The 24,345-nt window shown below is 41.3% G+C and overlaps 1 protein-coding gene and 1 non-coding gene across 2 annotated transcripts; one reads left to right on the top strand and one right to left on the bottom strand.

Annotated features, from left to right (window-relative positions):
- The first annotated feature begins 18,007 nt into the window (after positions 1-18,007).
- LOC127346248 (U6 spliceosomal RNA) lies at positions 18,008-18,110 on the top strand. The gene has a single exon (XR_007879420.1). It is a non-coding gene; the product is annotated as a U6 spliceosomal RNA (small nuclear RNA).
- A 649-nt stretch (positions 18,111-18,759) lies between these two features.
- On the bottom strand, positions 18,760-24,345 carry LOC127342361 (uncharacterized). Its single transcript, XM_051368299.1, has 7 exons — positions 24,174-24,345; positions 23,960-24,090; positions 22,990-23,069; positions 22,012-22,153; positions 21,796-21,945; positions 21,502-21,703; positions 18,760-19,045 (listed from the first exon to the last, which is right to left on the bottom strand). Exons 1-7 carry the CDS (start codon positions 24,304-24,306, stop codon positions 18,945-18,947), a joined length of 939 nt encoding a protein of 312 aa, XP_051224259.1. The 5' UTR covers positions 24,307-24,345; the 3' UTR covers positions 18,760-18,944.

The following is a 24,345-nucleotide window of genomic DNA, read 5'->3' as shown; positions in this document are numbered from 1 at the left end:
CAATGTTTGTAATAAAGTATGGAGTGTTATGACCTGCAATGTTTCTGTTGTACCACTCTGAGGGATATGGCAAATTGTGAAGAAGTCCCTTCGCAAAGATCATATCAACGACTTGTATACTACAACATGCAGTGGTATGCTGAGTCACCGCAGCTGGTATCAGAGCAAATGTTGTGACCTTAGGTTGGGAAAAAACCTAGTATAGGGTAGAAACCTGTAGGAGTCTAGTAGAAATAGTAAAGGATTCTCTAGAAATATGGTGATTATTCACATGAGAATAGCAAAACCATATATTTTAGTGCGATAATTCTTTATTATAGCTATTATGATGCATTATCACTACTAATATTCTGCTTTTGTATACAGCCATAATGGCGAACACTTTTCCTAAGAGGACTTTGAGGAAGGTTGAGGGATGGCTTGGTGATTATGATGGACCAATAACAGCTCTCCTGTGTGGGATGCTGAAGGAACTTCATTGTGATCCACGGATACCTGTTATCAAGTATACCTACTATGATGGGGAAATCCTAGCCAAGTGCAGAGTATCGGTCCAATTACCGACAAAACTGCTGATGAGTCATATAATGCCATACGGAGAAGCCAAAACTATCACCACAGCCTACCACATGGGCCTATTCAAGGCAATCCTTGAGATAAGGCAGCATAAGTCAGTAGAACTGCTATGTTCAGAGTTTTCTCATATACCTCATGCCGAGGAAGATGAGGATCCCACTCTGAATCATTTGGTGTTAGCACACAGAAGTCCTGAAGCTGCAGCACATCACATGGATAGCTGTAAGTCTTTATTGACCACGATGTACCTTTTACACATGAAGATGAGAGGTGAGATTGACCACATGCTAGCTGAGTTCATGGACCCTGATAAAGTCCAAACTCGGATGAGTGATTTGAGGGCACAACCACAACATACTACACCTTTCTTTAGCCTAGATAGCTATGTAGATTTGAGTGACTAGTTGTCCCATAAAGATCCACTCACACCCAACTTTGTTCCACATTATCCACATGTGTCAGCATCATATGAGTCTGGATATGGGGGAGATGATTCCAGGAACCTAAACTGCTCGGAGTCACCAATCGAGAACTCGACTGGTTGGCGTTTCGGGGAACCATTTGGAGATGAAGGAGAACCCATCACTTGTGAATCAGAGGATGAAGGAGGCGCGGTTAACCAGAATGTTAACCAAAGCTTTGGGCAGGAAGAGAAAGATACCAACTCCATTTCTTTAGATTTGGAGATGGGATTACCCAAAACATCTCAGTACGTCGTAGGTGAGAGTTCTGGAACCAAGAAAAAGAAGAAGAAGAAGAAGATGAGGGGTCAAGTGAATAGGAATCCTACATGGATGACAGAAGAAGATGAGCTGTATCCCACTGGGGATATATATGAGTCTTTATCTAGCTACTTTGGCATGACAGATCTCTGTCTCGGCACTTCGTCCGATTCAGACTACATACCTACGGGAAGGACCTTCATTCCGGACGGTGTTCGGAGGACAAACCGTTGTACCGGATGGACCCCATGGATGTACGCGGAGGCGAGTTATGATGACGAGGAGTAGAGCTCCAAGGAAGAATAAAGTAATCTAAGTGGTATTGTAATAGAGCGTATTTTAAATTTCCGTTGGCTTGGGCTTTGAGCCAAATAAGTGGTTTATATATACCACATGTAATATAAGTTTGTGAGTGTGTTATGTATTATACAAAGTATATGCATAATAAATGTTTGTTTTGTATTTGCTTCTTGATTTCATTGTGTGACTAGTTCTGGGCATTGAGTTGAGCTCAGAAAGCATTTGCATGGTGTAATTATGAGTAATCGCTCTTTGTTACAGGACTAGGGGGAAATGGCGTTAGTAGAAACTGAAGAGGCTCGCAGAGAGCGGGAAGCAAGAGAAAAAAAGGAGGCATATGCAGCAGCTAGAGCAGAGAACGCACCACCACCACCACACCCAATGATGCACCCAGACTTCCAACAATATATGAGGTCAATGGAGGAAGATAAGAGGCGTTACCAGGAAAGCCAAAGCAAGAACATGCAAGATTTCTTTACCCACGTCATCAATGATAGGGGTAATGAAGGCAAGGGAGTGACTCTATCGGACTTCCAAAATGCAAGACCACTACCATTTACATCAGCTCCAGAACCAATGGACGCTGAAGATTGGCTTATGGATACGGAACGGAAGCTGAAGACCGTTGGTTGCAACGATGAGGAGAAGATCCGATATACCACTTATCTGTTATCAGGACCAGCAGCGTCATGGTGGGAGAACCTTGTAGCAGTACACCCTCCAGATAAGGTATTCACCTGGGAGGAGTTCAAGAAGAAGTTTCGGGATGCTCATGTTCCGGACAGCGTGGTGGAGTTGAAGAAGAGGGAGTTTGAAGAATTAAGACAGAATATTGCACCCATCATGCAGTATGTTCGGGATTTCAACAGGTTATCCAGGTATGCACCTGAGGATGTAGATACAGAGGAGAAGCGGAAGAAGCGGTTCATGAAAGGCATGAATCCATACATGAAGATGCAACTGAGGTTGGCACGGACTGCCGAATTCCAGGAACTGATTGACTCGGCAATCACTTTTGAGGATGATTACCGGCAAGTCCAAGAGGATAGGAGGAAGAGGGCTCGTATAGAGCCAAGGAAGTACCCAATCAGTAAACCAACACCTGATCGGAGTTCCAAACCCCGATACCGACCTACTACTGGTAGCCAATACAACCGGGGAGGTCAGAATCAGAATCCAATCAGCCAAATCATCTGCAACAATTGTGGCCTAAAGGGTCATTTGCAGAAGGATTGTCAGAAACCCAGGATCATTTGTTATGGTTGTGGGAAGGAAGGACACATCAAGCCGGAGTGCCCAAACAAGGCGTCTTGGAGCGGACAGAGCTCTGGAGGACGAGGTGGAAACAACAACAACAACAACAACAACCGCAACAACAACAACAACAACAACCGCAACTACAACTACAACAACAAGAGGGGAAAGCCTTATGGAAAGCTGAATTGCACATCTTTGGAACAAGCGGAAGAGTCGGATCAAACAGTCTTAGGTACGCTAAGCATTCTTACTCATCCTGGCAAAGTATTATTTGATACTGGAGCAACCACATCATTTCTTGCATTGGAGTTTGTGGAAAAATTCGGGCTTAGATGTTCTAAGTTAGAAACTCCTATAACTGTTCTATCCGCGGGGGGAACGATCTTAGTAACCCACGTGAAAGAAGCACAAGTCCTAACCATATGTGACTGTGTGTATTTCACGGACCTATTCATCATACCCATGAAGGACATATCAGTCATCCTAGGGATGGATTGGTTGACAGAAAATGGAGCGGTGATTAACTGTGGAGACAAAACAGTATCACTTCGCAACTCCATCGGAGGACGAATAGTGTTCCAAGGAGATAAGTACAGTGAGTTGGAGATTGGATTGGAACTCAATAGTCTGAAAGAGGTGAGAATTGAAGATATTCCGGTAGTGAATGAGTTTAAGGATGTATTTCCTAAGGAACTACCGGGAATGCCACCCGATAGAGAGATAGAATTCACAATCGATCTGATTCCAGGCACAACTCCAATAGCACAACCACCATATAAGATGGGGCCAAAGGAATTAGTGGAACTGAAAGCTCAGATTGATGAGTTAGAACAGAAGGGATTCATTCAAGAAAGTGTGTCACCATGGGGTACACCAGTTATTTTTGTGGATAAAAGAGATGGCGGAAAGAGAATGTGTGGAGATTACAGAAATTTGAACAATGTAACTATCAAGAACAAATATCCTTTACCTAGAATCCAAGACCTTTTTGATCAAGTTCAAGGAGCGGGAGTCTTCTCGAAGATCGATTTAAGGTCAGGATACCATCAAATCAAGATCAAGAAGGAGGATGTACCAAAAACGGCGTTCGTATCAAGGTATGGACACCATGAATACTTGGTTGTACCATTTGGACTAACAAATGCACCAGCAATTTTCATGAATTTGATGAACAAGATATTCATGAAGTACTTGGACAAGTTTGTGATAGTGTTCATAGATGATATTCTAATCTATTCCAAAGATAAAGAAGAATATGCCAAGCATTTGAAGATAGTTCTGCAAACTTTGAGAGAACATCAGCTATATGCGAAGTTTAGCAAGTGCAAATTTTGGTTAGACAGTGTTGAATTTCTTGGGCATGTCATAACTAAAGAAGGCATAGCGGTGAATCCAAGCAAGGTTCAGTCCGTATTGGAATGGAAATCACCTAAAAATGCTAAGGAGATACGAGGATTCCTTGGTATGGCAGGTGATGTCTACGCCCCCTCCTTTTCCTGTAGACAGTGTTGGGCCTCCAAGAGCAGAGGTTTGTAGAACAGCAGCAAGTTTTCCCTTAAGTGGATCACCCAAGGTTTATCAAACTCAGGGAGGAAGAGGTCAAAGATATCCCTCTCATGCAACCCTGCAACCACAAAGCAAGAAGTCTCTTGTGTCCCCAACACACCTAATAGGTGCACTAGTTCGGCGAAGAGATAGTGAAATACAGGTGGTATGAATAAGCAGTAGCAACGGCACCAGAAAAGTGCTTTGCCCGGAGATAACAAGCAGTAATGCTTAACGCAGCAGTAGTAACGCAGTAAAACAGTAAACAAGCAGCGATAGCAGTATTTAGGAACAAGGCCTAGGGATCATACTTTCACTAGTGGACACTCTCAACTTTGATCACATAACATAATAGATAAATGCATACTCTACGCTCTCTTGTTGGATGATGAATACCATTGCGTAGGATTACACGAACCCTCAATGCCGGAGTTAACAAGCTCCACAATATTCAATGTTCATATTTAAATAACCTTAGAGTGTAAGATAGATCAACACAACTAAACCAAGTACTAACGTAGCATGCACACTGTCACCTTCACACTATGTAGGAGGCATAGATCACATCAATACCATCATAGCAATAGTTAACTTCATAATCTACAAGAGATCATAATCATAGCCTACGCCAAGTACTAACACAGATGCACACACTGTCACCATTACACCGTGCAGGAGGAATAAAACTACTTTAATAACATCACTAGAGTAGCACATAGATGAATAGTGATACAAAACTCATATGAATCTCAATCATGTAAAGCAGCTCATGAGATTATTGTATTGAGGTACATGGGAGAGAGATGAACCACATAGCTACCGGTACAGCCCCGAGCCTCGATGGAGAACTACTCCCTCCTCATGGGAGACAGCAGCGTTGATGGAGATGGCGGTGGTGTCGATGGAGGAGCCTTCCGGGGGCACTTCCCCGTCCCGACGGCGTGCCGGGACAGAGACTCCTGTCCCCCAGATCTTGGCTTCGCGATGGCGGCGGCTCTGGATGGTTTCTCGTACCGTGGCTTTTTTCGTATCGAGGTTTTAGGTCCAGGGGCTTTATATAGGCGAAGAGGCGGCGTCAGAAGGTCAACAGGGCGACGACACTATAGGACGGCGCGACCAGGGCCTGGGCCGCGCCGGCCTATGGTCTGGGGGCCCAGTGCCCCCCCTCTGGTCCTTCTCGTGTGTTCTGGATGCTTCCGGGCAAAATAGGAACCTGGGCGTTGATTTCGTCCAATTCCGAGAATATTTCGTTACTAGGATTTATGAAACCAAAAACAGCAGAATGACAAGAATCGGCACTTCGGCATCTTGTTAATAGGTTAGTTCCAGAAAATGCACGAATATGACATAAAGTGTGCATAAAATATGTAGATATCATCAATAATGTGGCATGGAACATAAGAAATTATCGATACGTCGGGGACGTATCAGCATCCCCAAGCTTAGTTTACCTTTCGTCGGCGAGTAAACGATAACAAAGATAATTTCTGGAGTGACATGCCATCATAAACTTGATCATATTGTAAACATAGGTAATGAATGCAGCGATCAAAACAATGTATATGACATGAGTAAACAAATGAATCATAAAGCAAAGCCTTTTCATGAATAGTACTTAAAGAAAAGCATCAATAAGTCTTGCATAAGAGTTAACTCATAAAGCAATAATTCATAGTAGAAGCATTGAAGCAACACAATGGAAGATTAAGTTTCAGCAGTTGCTTTCAACTTGTAACATGTATATCTCATGGATATTGTCAACATAGAGTAATATAACAAATGCAATATGCAAGTATGTAGGAATCAATGCACAGTTCACACAAGTGTTTGCTTCTTGAGGTGGAGAGAAATAGGTGAACTGACTCAACAATAAAAGTAAAAGAATGGTCCTTCAAAGAGGAAAGCATCGATTGCTATATTTGTGCTAGAGCTTTTATTTTGAAAACAAGAAACAATTTTGTCAACGGTAGTAATAAAGCATATGTATCATGTAAATTATATCTTACAAGTTGCAAGCCTCATGCATAGTTATACTAATAGTGCCCGCACCTTGTCCTAATTAGCTTGGACTACCGGATCATCGCAATACACATGTTTTAACCAAGTGTCACAATGGGGTACCTCCATGCCGCCTGTACAAAGGTCTAAGGAGAAAGCTTGCATTTTAGATTTCTCGCTTTTGATTATTCTCAACTTAGACATCCATACCAGGACAACATGGACAACAGATAATGGACTCCTCTTTAATGCATAAGCATGTGGCAACAATTATTATTCTCATATGAGATTGAGGATATATGTCCAAAACTGAAACTTCCACCATGAATCATGGCTTTAGTTAGCGGCCCAATGTTCTTCTCTAACAATATGCATGCTCTAACCATAAGGTGGTAGATCTCCCTTACTTCAGACAAGACGAACATGCATAGCAACTCACATGATATTCAACAAAGAGTAGTTGATGGTGTCCCCAGTGAACATGGTTATCGCACAACAAGCAACTTAATAAGAGATAAAGTGCATAAGTACATATTCAATACCACAATAGTTTTTAGGCTATTTGTCCCATGAGCTATATATTGTAAAGGTGAAGAATGGAAATTTAAAGGTAGCACTCAAGCAATTTACTTTGGAATGGCGGAGAAATACCATGTAGTATTTAGGTATGGTGGACACAAATGGCATAGTGGTTGGCTCAAGTATTTTGGATGCATGAGAAGTATTCCCTCTCGATACAAGGTTTAGGCTAGCAAGGCTATTTGAAACAAACACAAGGATGAACCGGTGCAGCAAAACTCACATAAAAGACATATTGAAAACATTATAAGACTCTACACCGTCTTCCTTGTTGTTCAAACTCAATACTAGAAATTATCTAGACTTTAGAGAGACCAAATATGCAAACCAAATTTTAGCATGCTCTATGTATTTCTTCATTAATGGGTGCAAAGCATATGATGCAAGAGCTTAAACATGAGCACAACAATTGCCAAGTATCACATTACCCAAGACATTTATAGCAATTACTACATGTATCATTTTCCAATTCCAACCATATAACAATTTAACGAAGAAGAAACTTCGCCATGAATATTATGAGCTAAGAACACATGTGTTCATACGAACCAGCGGAGCGTGTCTCTCTCCCACACAAGCATTTATTCAAACAAAAACAAAAACGAAAACATACAGACGCTCCAAGTAAAGTACATAAGATGTGACCGAATAAAAATATAGTTTCAAGGGAGGAACCTGATAAATTTGTCGATGAAGAAGGGGATGCCTTGGGCATCCCCAAGCTTAGATGCTTGAGTCTTCTTGAAATATGCAGGGGTGAACCACCGGGGCATCCCCAAGCTTAGAGCTTTCACTCTTCTTGATCATAGTATATCATCCTCCTCTCTTGACCCTTGAAAACTTCCTCCACACCAAACTCAAAACAACTCATTAGAGGGTTAGTGCATAATCAAAAACTCACATGTTCAGAGGTGACACAATCATTCTTAACACTTCTGAACATTGCTCAAAGCTACTGGAAGTTAATGGAACAAAGAAATCCATCCCACATAGCAAAAGAGGCAATGCGAAATAAAAGGCAGAATCTGTCAAAACAGAACAGTCCGTAAAGATGAATTTTATTGAGGCACCAGACTTGCTCAAATGAAAATGCTCAAATTGAATGAAAGTTGCGTACATATCTGAGGATCACTCACGTAAATTGGCATAATTTTCTGAGTTACCTACAGAGAATTTTTCCCAGATTCGTGACAGCAAAGAAATCTGTTTCTGCGCAGTAATCCAAATCTTGTATGAACCTTACTATCAACGACTTTACTTGGCACAACAAAACACAAAACTAAGATAAGAAGAGGTTGCTACAGTAGTAAACAACTTCCAAGACACAAATATAAAATAGAGGTACTGTAGCAAAATAAACACATGGGTTATCTCCCAAGAAGTTCTTTCTTTATAGCCATTAAGATGGGCTCAGCAGTTTTAATGATGCACTCGCAAGAAATTGTATTTGAAGCAAAAGAGAGCATCAAGAGGCAAATTAGAAACACATTTAAGTCTAACATGCTTCCTATGCATAGGAATCTTGTAAATAAACAAGTTCATGAAGAGCAAAGTAACAAGCATAGGAAGATAAAACAAGTGTAGCTTCAAAAGTTTCAGCACATAGAGAGGTATTTTAGTAACATGAAAATTTCTACAACCATATTTTCCTCTCTCATAATAACTTTCAGTAGCAACATGAGCAAACTCAACAATATAACTATCACATAAAGCATTCTTATCATGAGTCTCATGCATAAAATTATTACTCCCCACATAAGCATAATCAATTTTATTAGTAGTTGTAGTGGGAGCAAATTCAACAAAGTAGCTATCATTATTATTCTCATCATAAAATATAGGAGGTATAGTATCATCAAAGAAAATTTTCTCCTCAATGCTTGGGGGACTAAAAATATCATGCTCATCAAAGCCAGCTTCCCCAAGCTTAGAATTTTCCATATCATTAGCAACAATGGTGTTCAAAGCGTTCATACTAATATCATTGCTACTAGCATGCAAATAAGATTCCATAGGTTTTTTAATTTTCGCATTAAACCATTCATGTCTTGACTCAGGAAATAGAATAAAAAGCTCACAAATGTTTTCCATTATGCCTTACTAGTGTAAACAAGAAACAAAAAGTTGCAATTGCAGGATCTAAAGGAAATAGCTTTGAGTACTTACGGCGCCGGAAAATAGCTTAGTAGCCGAGATCCGGAGTGTGAGTACCTTTTACCTTTCCTCCCCGGCAACGGCGCCAGAAAATAGCTTGATGTCTACGCCCCCTCCTTTTCCTGTAGACAGTGTTGGGCCTCCAAGAGCAGAGGTTTGTAGAACAGCAGCAAGTTTTCCCTTAAGTGGATCACCCAAGGTTTATCGAACTCAGGGAGGAAGAGGTCAAAGATATCCCTCTCATGCAACCCTGCAACCACAAAGTAAGAAGTCTCTTGTGTCCCCAACACACCTAATAGGTGCACTAGTTCGGCGAAGAGATAGTGAAATACAGGTGGTATGAATAAGCAGTAGCAACGGCACCAGAAAAGTGCTTTGCCCAGGACAGTAACAAGCAGTAGTAACGCAGCAGTAGTAACGCAGTAAAACAGTAAACAAGCAGCGATAGCAGTATTTAGGAACAAGGCCTAGGGATCATACTTTCACTAGTGGACACTCTCAACTTTGATCACATAAGAGAATAGATAAATGCATACTCTACACTCTCTTGTTGGATGATGAACACCATTGCGTAGGATTGCACGAACCCTCAATGCCGGAGTTAACAAGCTCCACAATATTCAATGTTCATATTTAAATAACCTTAGAGTGTAAGATAGATCAACACAACTAAACCAAGTACTAACGTAGCATGCACACTGTCACCTTCACACTATGTAGGAGGCATAGATCACATCAATACCATCATAGCAATAGTTAACTTCATAATCTACAAGAGATCATAATCATAGCCTACGCCAAGTACTAACACGGATGCACACACTGTCACCATTACACCGTGCAGGAGGAATAAAACTACTTTAATAACATCACTAGAGTAGCACATAGATGAATAGTGATACAAAACTCATATGAATCTCAATCATATAAAGCAGCTCATGAGATTATTGTATTGAGGTACATGGGAGAGAGATGAACCACATAGCTACCGGTACAGCCCCGAGCCTCGATGGAGAACTACTCCCTCCTCATGGGAGACAGCAGCGTTGATGGAGATGGCGGTGGTGTCGATGGAGGAGCCTTCCGGGGGCACTTCCCCGTCCCGACGGCGTGCCGGGACAGAGACTCATGTCCCCCAGATCTTGGCTTCGCGATGGCGGCGGCTCTGGATGGTTTCTCGTACCGTGGCTTTTTTTCGTATCGAGGTTTTAGGTCCAGGGGCTTTATATAGGCGAAGAGGCGGCGTCAGAAGGTCAACAGGGCGACGACACTATAGGGCGGCGCGGCCAGGGCCTGGGCCACGCCGGCCTATGGTCTGGGGGCCCAGTGCCCCCCCTCTGGTCATTCTCGTGTGTTCTGGATGCTTCCGGGCAAAATAGGAACCTGGGCGTTGATTTCGTCCAATTCCGAGAATATTTCGTTACTAGGATTTCTGAAACCAAAAACAGCAGAAACAAAGAATCGGCACTTCGGCATCTTGTTAATAGGTTAGTTCCAGAAAATGCACGAATATGACATAAAGTGTGCATAAAACATGTAGATATCATCAATAATGTGGCATGGAACATAAGAAATTATCGATACGTCGGGGACGTATCAGCAGGCTATTATCGGAGATTCATAGAGGGATTTTCAAAGATTGCAGGACCAATGACCAAGTTACTCAAGAAAAATACTCCATTTGTATGGACTGATGAGTGTGAAGCCAGCTTCCAAACACTCAAAGATAAGTTAACCACAGCACCGGTGTTAGCAGTTCCTGAACCAGGAAAGGATTACACGGTGTATTGTGATGCTTCCAAGAATGGACTTGGATGTGTTCTTATGCAAGATCGGAAGGTGATAGCTTATGGATCAAGACAGTTGAAACCACATGAACACAACTACCCAGTACATGATCTAGAGTTAGCGGCAGTTGTGTATGCTCTGAAGAGTTGGAGACAATTTCTATATGGATTCAAGTGTGAGTTATACACCGATCACAAAAGTTTGAAGTATTTCTTCACCCAGAAGGAATTAAACATGAGGCAGAAGAGATGGTTAGAGTTGATTAAGGATTACGACCTTAAGATCAACTATACACCAGGCAAAGCTAATGTAGTAGCAGATGCCCTAAGTAGGAAGAGTACGGAGAATCAACCTGCGGAATGGGAGATTCCAAAGGAACTTCAGAAAGAACTGGAGGAGGCTCAGATTTTGTTTATTCAAGGTGATGATAAGGGAAGTATAGCAACCATGAGGATTATGGATGAGATGTACTCAGACTTGAAATATGAGCTTATCCGAAAGCAAGCGGATGATTTGTTCATCCAAGAGGAAATCAAGAGGATTGGAGAAGGAAAACCATCAGAATTCCATCTAGGGGATTTTGATTCATTATACTTCCAGAAAAGGATCTGTGTACCGGATGATCCAGAAGTGAAGTCAACCATATTAAAGGAAGCACATGAAACCCCTTATTCAATACATCCGGGAAGTACTAAGATGTATATGGATTTAAAGGAGATGTTCTGGTGGAACAACATGAAAAGAGAAATAGCACAGTATGTCTCGGAGTGTCATACATGTCAACGAGTGAAGGCAGAGCATCAGAGTCCTGCGGGATTACTCAAACCACTAGAGATACCAGAATGGAAATGGGATGAAATCGGAATGGATTTTGTTACTGGTCTACCAATGACTAGTAAGAAGAAGGATATGATATGGGTAATAGTGGACAGACTTACCAAGAGTGCTCATTTCATAGCCGTAAACACAAAGGATACCGTTAAAAGCTTGTGGATATATATGTGAAGGAGATTGTGAGTAAGCATGGAGTACCAAAGAAGATAGTCTCAGATAGAGGTTCAATTTTCACATCAGCGTTTTGGAAACAACTCCAAGAAGATTTGGGATCCAAGTTAGATTTCAGTACCGCTTATCATCCACAAACCGGAGGACAAGCCGAAAGAACCAATCAGATACTTGAGGACATGCTTAGAGCTTGTGCTCTGAACTTTGGAGGCTCATGGGAGGACCATTTACCTTTAGCGGAATTCTCATATAACAATAGTTATCAGAGTAGCATCCAGATGGCACCGTACGAAGCATTGTACGGAAGAAAGCGTCGATCACCAATTTGTTGGTTCGAAACCGGAGAAAACAAGGAGTTTACACCGGATTACATCAAGGAGAGACAAGAAGTCATCGAGGTGATCCGGGATAGACTCAAAATAGCTCAGAGTCGTCAGAAGAGTTACGCCGACTTAAAGAGAAGAGATTGGGAACCGAAAGTGGGAGACATGGTTTATTTAAAGGTTAGCCCAATGAAAGGACTTAAGAGGTTTGGAGTGAAAGGAAAGTTAAGTCCTCGATATATTGGACCATTTAAGATACTCAGTCAGAATCGAGGAACAGCTTTTGAGTTGGAGTTACCGGCACAACTAAGTCAAGTTCATAATGTGTTTCATGTTTCACAACTCAGAAAGTGTTTGAAGGCACCGGATGATCCTATCACATATGAAGAAATAGAATTGCAATCTGACCTAACTTATGTGGAAAGACCGGAAAAGATCTTAGAAGTACAGTGGAAGAAGTTAAGAAACAGAGCAATCAAATACTGCAAAGTTCAATGGCAACATCATCCTGAGCGAGAAGCAACTTGGGAGACGGAAGAAGAATTAAGGAAGTCTTACCCCGAGATGTTCAGGTACCAATCTTAACTTCGGGACGAAGTTTCTGTTAAGGGGGGAGGCTGTAATAACCCAGAACATAGGAACAACGAAGGGTAGATTTAGAAATGGGATGTGCATTTCATCGCAAAACGGGGGAAATTTTCGCGCCTTATTGCAACTAAACCTAAGAGGGATCGAGGTTCTCTCTCATTTTGCACTTAGGGTTAGGCAATGTGAGTTAGGGAAATTTCGACATGATCTCTTTTGTACCTTGTTACTTTGGGGGAATGATTGCATTTGATAAGTGTTAAACAATTAAAGATAAACATCACACAATATAACAATGAATTCAAAATTCAAACACAAGATATAAATTCAAATCACTTTGAAATTCAAAGTGAATATCAAATACAATATTTAACCAAGAATATAAACATTACATAATACAAAGCTCATAAACCAAAACTTGAGCTTTATTGATATGTAACACAAATACAAAGTCTTTACAATATTCTTGATACAAGAATTGAGACATAATGATCAGTAATAAAAAGAAAAGGAAAATTACAAGTTTAATTCTAAACTAAACCTAAACTAAGTGGCTTGAGGATGATCTTCTTGCCATAGCATAATCCAAACCTGCAAAACAAAACAAAGAACAGATACTAACCAGAATACAAGTGTTAGCAAGATTCAGTTTAGACAGTTAGCAGAAATAACACAAAGTTCAGTTTGGACAGTGAAACTGTCACAGCACACTTGTGCTTGTCCAAAATCCTGGACAGCACCAGATAAACATAGGCAGACCAGCACTGAGCAAGCCACAGGGGCTCAAGTTTCACCATATGAAGGTTGTTGCTAGGCAAGCAACAGCAAGGCAATGCAAGGGGTGAGTCATAAAGTAAATGAGCTTGTGTGTCATGGCCAGGGAAGAAGTAGAGACCATATAAATAGCACACAAACCCTAGAACCTTGACAGTCGACCAGAAATGCAAATCACCAGGTAAGTGTGAAGCAAGAACAAGCCAGCTTCATCCGTTCATACTCAAGAATGAGAAACCAACACAACCAACTTAGCCACCGCAATCATGGTGACCTGAGAAGATCAACCAGACACTGGAGGTGAAGGGCTGTGCACAGAGACCCCAAGTCTGCATCAACCAAATATTTCACACTAGGAGCTGGAACAAGGTATACCAAATACCTGGACAGATCCAATGGATCTGATCCATCACATATGCATGAAATAAGCATGGGAATGAGCAGATGCTCATATGGGTAGATCATCACTTGGTTTTCACCAAGGATTACTGCCAGTCAAAAGCTACTAAAAATGAAAAGCATCTAGGTACAGATCTTGTACACAGAAACTAGCACACATGCACAGATGCACACCATAGCCAGATCACATGCACAGATAGCACCAGTAGATGAATTGCAAGAATTAGCAGCTAAGACTACACAGTAAATCCTAAGCTATGAACCATCAGTAACCCTAGATTTTCATCAGGCAAGCATATTGGCATTCATATCAAGTATGATTCCCAAATATGCAAGCAAAGGTTGAGTAGCCACAAGATCCAACTAAATAGGTGAGCAACCAATCAGTAGCAAGGCTACTGAGGTCACATCACACTTAAGCACCATTTAAATGACAGCCAAATATAGCACATCATTATCCAAGAATGGATTCAGATTCAATTGCTTGCTAAACACTCATGTATAGCCAAATCATTTGCAAGCAAGTCATTTAAATCATTACTGCATAAGCAGTTCATCATAATTTAATTAATACAAGCATGAATTTATCATAGATCCATGCTTAATACTGACAGCAACATAATCTAAGGCAACACAGTTTAATCACTGCACTATAGCCACTGGAGCAAGTCCAGTAGCTTAAGTAAGCAACGATAGTGATGCTTGAGCATCAAGATCACAAGGAAATTGAATTACTTAGCCACAGTATTAATCAGTAAGCCATCACTGACATTAAATTGATCAAATGGATCAATTATAGCAAGCCAAGCTACACAGGGAAGTTAGCCAACAAGCAAGAAATGATCCCATGGATCATTGGCTTGCATAGGAAGCACTGAAGCATATCACAGGCACCACTGGCACACACACAAGTGTCACTGATGCATCACAAATACACCTAGACAAGCAAGCATGATATACCAGTAAGCACAAGCAAGCCATAATCAAGCATAGCATGGCATAGCAAGCTTTTGAGCAAGCACAGTAGAGCATGGCAAGTACAGAGCATGCTAGGAGCAGCAGAGAAGCAAGCACAGCAGGAATAGCAAGCAAAGCAACATGGGCTAGTACCAGTAACTGGTAATTTGGCCATGAGCTTGCAATAGACAGCAACACTGGTAGATTAAGCCATTACAGCATAGCTCTGCGTGATCACAGGACCACCAGAGAGCAACAGAGCATGAGGAGGAAGAAGAACAGTAACAAGGGGAGGCGCACAGATATGGAGAAGAGGAAGAGGAAGTGCAGCAACTTACTTGCGCCTGGAAGCAGAAGCTAGGGCATGGTGAGGCAGTGCTCGCGCGGCCCTAACAGCTGCAAGTCCAGGGTAGGCGCCGACGTTACGCCGGCGAACCCAAACACGAACCAGCACCACCGTAGCAGATGCACCTGAGGCGACGGCACGAGTACTGCGAGCAGCACCCGCGCCAGGTCAACCCCAGGAGCACAACCATCGTCGGTGAGGATGAGCGCTCGCCGGAGTTCGTCGAGGCGATTCTTCCCGAGATCCAGAACGGAGGCGATTCGCCAGGAGAGGAAGAGAAGGGGAAAACTACGCGGACAGATCGATAGATCTGAACGCGGCGGTTCTAGTTCGGTAGGTGGCTACGGCGGGGAAGCACGGAACTGGCCGGAGCGAGGCGGCGGCCATGGCGGCGACGCCATCGCCAGAGCGTCGCGAGAGGCTAGGGTTAGAGGTGAATGAGAGAGAAAGGGCCGAGTGAGTGAGAGAGTGGTGGGCCGTTCGGCGCCACCGAACCCAAAAGGGATTAGCCTTATTGGGCTGTCCCTGGGTTTAGGTAAATGGGCTGGGCCCAATATGGGTCCAGGGGGGTATTTTGGTCTTTTAACATTTAATAAAAGGCCAAAACTTTACCAAATTTTAATAAATCAAATACAACTCTAAAAATCCATTAAAAATTGGATTAATGAATGAAAAATAAATCTTAACAAGAATAAAATATGAAATGAATTTATGAGACAAATTCAAAATTATGAATTTTAAGAATTTAAATAATAACTTGGAATTTTAAACTATTATTTCCTTGTAATTAAAATTCAAGGAAAAATATCAAATAAGTTCAAATAATTATTTTCAAACATTTCAAAATGAAATTCTACTATTCCAAGTCATTTCTATTGGAAAAGGGTATTTTTTTCCAAGAAAAATACTATATTCCTTTTTATTCCAAAAACTATAGAGGCAACTCTATGATTTCAAATTATTTTTGGAATGATTAAGGAAATCACCAAGTAAAAATAGTTTTAATTTAAATTGTTGTACTCTGTGTGAATTAACATGGTTTATACTTTTAAATCAATTGCAAGTTACCGTCAAAGACATAAAATCTTAAACTTAACCCTAAATTGCTATAACTCAGCGGGGTATAGGGATTCAACATAAAATAATACATCTATGATTGCATTATTTGGATTTTATAACATTGTCCTTACCGGACAATGATGCTTCTTACAGAACCCGAGGTCCAGGTTCCATCAACTGCATTGAACTGCACTATCTCGCAGTCCACAGGCAAGTTCACCCTTGCTCATGTCAACTTGAGTATTTTCTATTACTTTAATGCAAAGCTATATACTTATCATTCCTGCATCGCAAATGAAATGTTACTTTCCAACTATGAATATGACTATGTGGCTGGCAATGGAACCATGGTATGTGTTGATATGGTGGAGGTTCCATTGCAATGGGTTATATCACCCTAGGATTAATTACCAATGCCGTCCAGTGATTCTAGCGCCGTACAAATCGCGTTGACCATGAGATCTATAATGGCTCTGGGGAAGCCAGCCGTATCTTTTCCCTTCTGCATGCCAACGGATTGGTAGAGCCGGCGGGGTGTTGGAGGCACTGCCGTAGGTTGGGATAGCCTTTTAAATCCACATCCATTAGTGATGATGGCTCTACGATCTATGAAGGATTGTCCGGAGTACACCGTGAGTAAAGCCGTATTATCGGGGGAAGTCTACTGGGGGTGTACGGTTGGACAAAAGGGTGGGTTTGCAGTCGCGGAGAAGGCGGTGTGGGCTTGGATCTTTATACCTGGCCTCACACCAAAGGAAGTGTGAACGGGGGCAAGTCCCTGCGGATGGCAAAAAGGGTGAGATCTCTTGTGGGAAAAGTAACGCACCTCTGCAGAGTGTATCAAATTGTGGCCGCTCACTCCCTGCTCCGGGAAGGAATCGCGAACGCGGCAGGAAAGGAACTCCACGAAGTTCTAGTCAACCTGTGAAGACTGACGGGCATAGTTTTCAGAATAAAATAAACCTTTTGAAGAAATGATTGCAAAACATGCATTGACCGGCGATTTCCTGATCAATGGTCGTAGCTAGTGCATCAAACACCTTTTTACTCTTTTAGAACTTGCTGAGTACCCCTGTACTCACTTTCTTTCGACACCCTTGCTAGACTGTGATCCGGAAGTGGAGGCTATCAACGATGGAGCACCAGAAGGAAGTTACGAGCTGGTCTACGAAGAACCTGATCTTACCGGCGGAGTGGAAGGCGTAGACTATGGGATAGTCTACGGACCAGATGACACGGAGGTGGAGGAGTAGTGACATACCCTAGCATCATAGAGCCAAGCAACGTAGAACTTACCTAAATAAGTTGTTGAGCTCTCTTTATATTTATTATGAGTTGTAATCGTACTTAAGTAGTATCTTAGGGTGTTCTCATAGGACCTGTGAGAATACCAACTTGTTAAGACAATGTTTGTAATAAAGTATGGAGTGTTATGACCTGCAATGTTTCTGTTGTACCACTCTGAGGGATATGGCAAATTGTGAAGAAGTCCCTTCGCAAAGATCATATCAACGACTTGTATACTACAACATGCAGTGGTATGCTGGGTCACCGCAGAAACAGACTCGATGTTTAGTCCCACATAGACAATCGACAGGAGTACTAACTGGTTTATAAGCTCGTTTGTTGCAGCTGTGATTGTCCCTTCGGGGACATCCGATAAAATTGGAACGATACAGAGAAGATTAGCATGGCCCCTGCGCAAGGATGACACGCACAAATCGAGAAATGGTCCAAATTTTTTTGAGATTTCAAACGCCGGTCCTTCCCACTCTCAGATATGCCCCTAGATTTTTTCTTTCGCGACCTTGGTTTTTTCTCTATTAGCGCTCCAGTCCGTCTATGCTCACAGGCGTGCCCTACGGGTTTCTACTTGAGCCCTTCTATTTTTCGTGCCTTACAAATGGGTCCTTTTTTAAGAAAAATGTTTCATGCCTTTCAGGCCATAACATTTCTGAGTATTACTAGCGCCAGGTCTTCATTTTGCTACGAATATGTGCCTCCTTTGTAAACCCTAATTGCTTACAATCTGACGAAGCTTCACTTTCAAACTGGTCTTTTAGCTTTTGTTTCAAAATTTTCATTGCACATATAGCCCTACATTGTGATAGCTAAGCTGTTGATGTGATGGTTAGTACTAAAATGTTTCTCAATAAGACGATTATTCACTATATTATCACAAATCAAACTGTGAGAAGGATGCAGTGTTTTGTAATCCAACCATGTCTATACAAGATAGTAGATAACGCACAGGGGCTGAAACCATGCTTGGAAAGTTCGTGAGTTACAGGCTAACAATTAGCCGTAGTCGCCTGATGCACGTTCGCACTCTTTTTTGCAAACATAAAATAAAGCACTAAGGAGACTACTAAGTGCGGAAAAGAGAACCAGGAGATAGAAACAATTGCATGTAAGTATGGATCATTTTAGTGCTAGAAGGCCAGTCTTGCTACACCACACAAAGCTTAGACAAGAATACATGTTATGTCTAGTTCATATTGTCTTTTTTGAAACAAGTTCCTGCAGCATGTCCGTCAGGTCTTTTTTTTTCAGAAGCTTGTGATTTGTCTGGCTTCACTAGTCGTAGTCGGCGCCACCAAAAAACGCGTAATCTGGTTCGGCAGATGACCCCAGCATAGGAATGTACTCCGATCCTCTCACATGAACACCGAAGCAAGCTGAAACATATACACACACAATGTTATAGATTGAAAAACAAGTAGAAATGGATTTATCTCAAACAATGCAAACCAGCTAAAAGATAACTGCATCTGTCCCACATATGAATCAAATATTAACGAACTGGAACATGAAGATGGTACCACAAATGCAGATCTAAGCATCTGAGATGGTTTTGAACTAATTCAACACACGCCAGATTACATAAAGAAATTGACAAGAAGAATATTAACAAATAGGGAGTGCAGCATGCTTTAAAAATAGATATACACAGTGATTAACAGAGACAAATACAAGTGGCAGAAAGATAGGCCCAATAACAATAGCATTAATAATATCGAAACAAATGCATAAAGATAACTGATGAGGTGATTTCAAAGCACACCTAAGTCTGAACCTGATGCGTTCGAAACATAATTCCACAAAAGCACAAACAAAGCTTTAAAAACTATCAGTAGACTGATTTCAACTTATGTCTATTCTGCTGCGAGAAAGTTCAGAAGAGAAAAAAACTATAGAAGCTTTTGTACCAAGTAAGTTCCTCTTGTCAGAGAATCAGGTAATTAAACTAGGTGAGTCCCAATTATTATTTAAAGCGGAAAAATCGCGTGCTTGTATTTTTCTTCATTTTAACAGTGTGAGTGCAAGATGCTTGTTTGGGAAAAAGCAAATGGACAAGCAAGGGTGGATGCTTGAGTTCAAGGCTTAGCAACTTCTGCATATTCGAAAATTCAAGAATAATCCAGAGACTTTGCATCATCTTAAAACTGCGCAGAGGCAAAGAAAATATGATGAAAAAATTCATGCAAAAAAGATGGTTAATTGCCTTTTTTGAACTTCTTTAAAGATGCACAGGTAGTTAAAGCCTAAGCTCAAGCACGCCACCCTTCTACATACAATATCTACTCTCCATTCTTTTGTTTAAAAATGTGAAACTAAGTTCAAACAACATTTTACATAAGACTTATCTAGATGTATTGCAATAAATCATGAGCTCACGTCATACACAATTACGGTCACACCAAATGATTCTAGTTGATTAGCACTAACACAATTAAGGTCACATCTAACAAATATACTATAGTAGAACAATAATGCCAGTTTAATCATTGACAACCTTTAACATGATCATGATGGTTCTTGTCGAAAAGAACAAATCGATTTAAAGATGAATATCCAGTGTCAAACACAGATAGATGTACGAATCTTCCATAACGGAATGCATCACCAAACAAAAAACTTGTGATTTAAGAATGAAAATCATGCTTACAGAACTGGAATACAATGTTTAATGCAATGTCAGCATCATTAATCCTCGCAGATAAGACCAACAGAGGACGGTCAGTTTCACAACAATATAACTTAGCAGTTACAGGACATCACATTTTCAGTCGAGAAGAACCTTCTCAGACTGGCTATTCTAGCAACTATACGCAAATTCCTCTTTTCTTAGCATCTATCGGTGGTAGGTACGAATCATCATTTAAGATCAGTCTGATGGTCTAGGAACTAAGATGTGATGGATGTGTCAAAGACCCTAGACAATATATCATGTATGTAAAGGTGAAGATAGTATATTCCATCGTGACTCATATTTAATTATCCAGAAAACAAGATTATTAAGTATCACGCTTAGCCAATTATGCCTTGGTAATTTATGCAATTCACTAACTAATTTAATCAATAAAAAAGTGGTTAACATTTGCATAACATATACACCACTTAGTCGACAAATTATTGCACTTCCATGGGAACACCTATGGAAGTTGATATCTACATATTGCCACTATGGTAGGACATACATATGACATATACGATATTCATCATGTTGGTGTGATATCATGCCTTGTTCATATGTTCTGCAAGTGTTACTCACTGCTTTTGCCGATTAAATTCATCATTAAAGTGCATATCTCCTTACATTTGAGCAGATGGAAGTTGTGCAGAAAGATAAATTAGCTATTGTAAGTCAGCACGTCCAATGTTGTGTCAATATCTTATCTTTTTTCTTGTCATCTGCAGTTATTTGGCTAGTCAAGATGTTATCACTGGCACTATGTAAAGCACGCACCAGATTAATTACAGGAAAGAAAAGGAAAATAACGAAGAAGACGTGTTTTCTTTTGTTTGAATGACAGTGACTGTATCGTTCAATCCTAGCTCTGGGCCTAACCATTTGTATGATCCGTGGAACAGAGTTGGTTTGTCTGCCACCACTTCATCCCTTATAAGCCCAAGACTAGTCTAAAATGACAGATGGAATCGTTCCACCAATACTAATGGGCTTGTCCAATGATCAGCCATACTAGTATGAAATGATTCTTCAAACCAAACAATAGGCAGTTCTTGTTGTGATCTTCCCTCAGAGGTTTACACCCGCATTTACTTAGCATACATTACACAAACGAAGAATCGTAGGTAAGTTTAATAGTACTGGGAATGACAGAAGTGATACCATTTTCAATTTTCACAACACTTTGAAGCATAACCTCCATTTTCTTCTTCATCTCATTATTATCATCCATCAGTGGCACCAGAAGGGTCAGCTCCCTATAAATGTCACGTACAAATGAACATATATCTTTAGCATATTCAACTTCCCCATCAGATATACGGCCAATTGCAAGCCTCATTAGCTCCCCTGACAAATCAGCAACCTAGTCATTGGCAGCACAGATATAGCATTAGCTTCAAGCAAGCGCAGAAAAGGGAATGATAATGAATGAATCATAGTAGTATTAGTATTTACCCCTAAAATATAGTCAAGTACGTTTATCTGCAAGGGCTCAACAGATTTATCACTTAGCGCTAGCAAAGAATCATTGATCTCATCTAGACTCAATAAAGTGCCAGTCTTGCAAAATCTACAAAACGTTGCAGCTTCGATATATTCTTGTACCTGCAGCATTTATGACATATCAGATCTCTGGCAAAATAAATGTAAAAAGACGATATTGATACTCACACCAAAGGTATAGGCTCTTCTGAGCTTCCAGAAGTCGGTTCCATGTAATTCTTTTACTAACTTTCCAATGTGTTGGTTAACCACAGCAGCAAGATCATTTTCTGCCTTTGAAAGAACTTCCTCCTTATTATTTCTGCTGATCCTGGAAAAGAACAATAGTATAGGAATACATGTGAAGTTTACCGGCAAATACACTGGCACAGAAGATTTAGGTACACATAATTAAGCAGGCGTATTCCGTATTTGTATAATTATAAAATGTAGTCATGATGAAAGAACACTTTGAGGTGAGTACTTATTATTCTCCAGTGTTGTTAAGTAAGATGGATAGTGGTGAAATAAATAATAATTAGCAAATGAGTAATCTGCTTTTACTCATACGCTGGCAATTGAAGGAACCACATGTATGATGAATTCCTGGAGCTATCTATAATTTGTTCTTAGCATCGAGCTACACGATGGACATGAATTTTACAATAAAATGGTGTACATTACTGTCACATTTGATTTGAAGGAAGCAAATACTTTGAATGACTAACTTGTGCAAACTTCCTGATTCTCCGGGCAGTTAATTACTGACTTGGGGTATGTTTTGTAAAATCCGGCATGATGTGTTTATACCAAGACAGGCAAAAATTAATTGCAAAAAAAAGAGAGATTCTGTATTCCACCTTTTGATGTCACAGGACATGATTACTGACTTGGGGTATGTTTTGTAAAATCCGGCATAATGTGTTTATACCAAGACAAGCAAAAATTAATTGGAAAAAAAGAGAGATTCTGTATTCCACCTTTTGATGGCACAGGACATATACCAATTTATATTAGATCAAAATTAGAAAGTAAGAGCAATCAAAATGAGAATCACAGTAAATTTTCTCAGTTTTCCCAACAAATAAATAAATAAATCGTGATACAGCTAGCACAAGTGTTGACGCTCAAATCAAGTAGTAGGCCAACAAGGCACTGTATGATTACCTGTGGACTTGAAAGATGACCTTTTTGCTGTTCATTGTCACATCCCGACTTGCTTTCACTAGCCTTTCCCTTTTATCATTCTACAATTATACATAAGAGCGTTGATAAATATAATATAAAGCACTTAATGCCTAATAGAGTACGGAGAAACACATCGTATCACAACACAAGGCCTTGCTTTCAGTTTATAGAAGGAAGGAAAAAATTTGTGATGGAAAAACTAGTGGAAAGGAAGGTTTGGAAAGACTTGCAGCATATAGTTCAGGGAGCCTTGAAGAGGTCAAGCGGCATAACGTTAAGTACTCCCTCCGGTTCAAAATAATTTATTAAAAATGGATGTATTACACACTAAAACATGTCTAGATAAAACTATTTTTGGGCAATTATCTTGAACCGGAGGGAATAGTAGATCCAACTTAAGCAGACTAGTGGAGTTAATTCACACAAAATAAAATGGAATGTGACAAACGTTGCAACTTTCTTATAATATTATAGACGTTCACATGCAAATGTATGATGACAAACACAACGTTCCTTATTGTTCTGAAAACAGAGATGCTAGGAAGTCTAACTTAAGACAGTGGAGAGGAGAGAAAATATCTCTAACAGATCAACTGGTTAAAAGACTGAGCACCGCCTGTCGAATAAACATCCAGGTTGTGTAGGGTCTGGTGTTGTTTCCTAACAGCTCAGGCAGCAGCAAGCCACCATCGTGGGCGGCAGTGGCCACCCACAGGTTTCGTGGGAATTTCTCCGAGCACCTAGCGCGCGTAAGATCTTGGCAACAAGAATCGCACATACCGAACTACATACAGACAACGCTGTGCACTAAACTTCCCCTCTTCGAGCGCATCGCACAGCACAAAAAAAAGAATCTCGGGGAGCGAAAGCACGTCAAGCAGCGGGTTGATCCAGGGAGGGAGGGAGGGAGGGCGGGAAACCAAGAAGCGGGTGGGCGCGTAGTACTTACGAGCGCGTTGAGGTAGTCGGTGTGCCTGGCGAACTCGGCCTTCATCGCGGAGCACCCCGCCGAGGCCGGAGGAGCCGCCGCGTCGGTGGCCATTGTCCTGAACCTCTTGGGCGCCGGGCCGGCGGCGGACGCTGGGGACAGAGCAGCAGACGGTGAGAACGCGGAGAGGGAGTGCGGGGGAAGGAGGAGGGCGGGAGGGGGTCGGGGAGTTTACGGGAAGAAATGGTTTTGCAGCCGGGATGGGGATGGGGTTGGGGTTGGGGCGCCGCCATGGTGATGGTGATGGTGGTGGGGAGGGGATGGTGAAGCAGGCGGAGGAGGCGGTGGCAGACGCGTAGCGGCACCATCTGGCTGGGCCGACCCACCGTTTCGGTGCGGCACTTGAG

The sequence above is a fragment of the Lolium perenne genome, chromosome 3 (assembly GCF_019359855.2).
Source record: "Lolium perenne isolate Kyuss_39 chromosome 3, Kyuss_2.0, whole genome shotgun sequence".
Taxonomy (NCBI): Eukaryota; Viridiplantae; Streptophyta; class Magnoliopsida; order Poales; family Poaceae; genus Lolium; species Lolium perenne.
Note: the sequence above shows the minus strand (reverse complement) of the source record. Positions and strands in the feature narration are given on the sequence as shown.

What these genes read in the sequence shown, in the direction of transcription:
- LOC127342361 (XM_051368299.1), bottom strand. Translation starts at nt 24,306, where the DNA reads ATGGTGCCGCTACGCGTCTGCCACCGCCTCCTCCGCCTGCTTCACCAT. An exon ending in GAAGAGCCTATACCTTTGGT is followed by an intron (nt 21,946 to 22,011) that starts GTGAGTATCAAT and finishes TAAATGCTGCAG; the next exon opens with GTACAAGAATATATCGAAGC. An exon ending in TACTTGACTATATTTTAGGG is followed by an intron (nt 21,704 to 21,795) that starts GTAAATACTAAT and finishes GCCAATGACTAG; the next exon opens with GTTGCTGATTTGTCAGGGGA.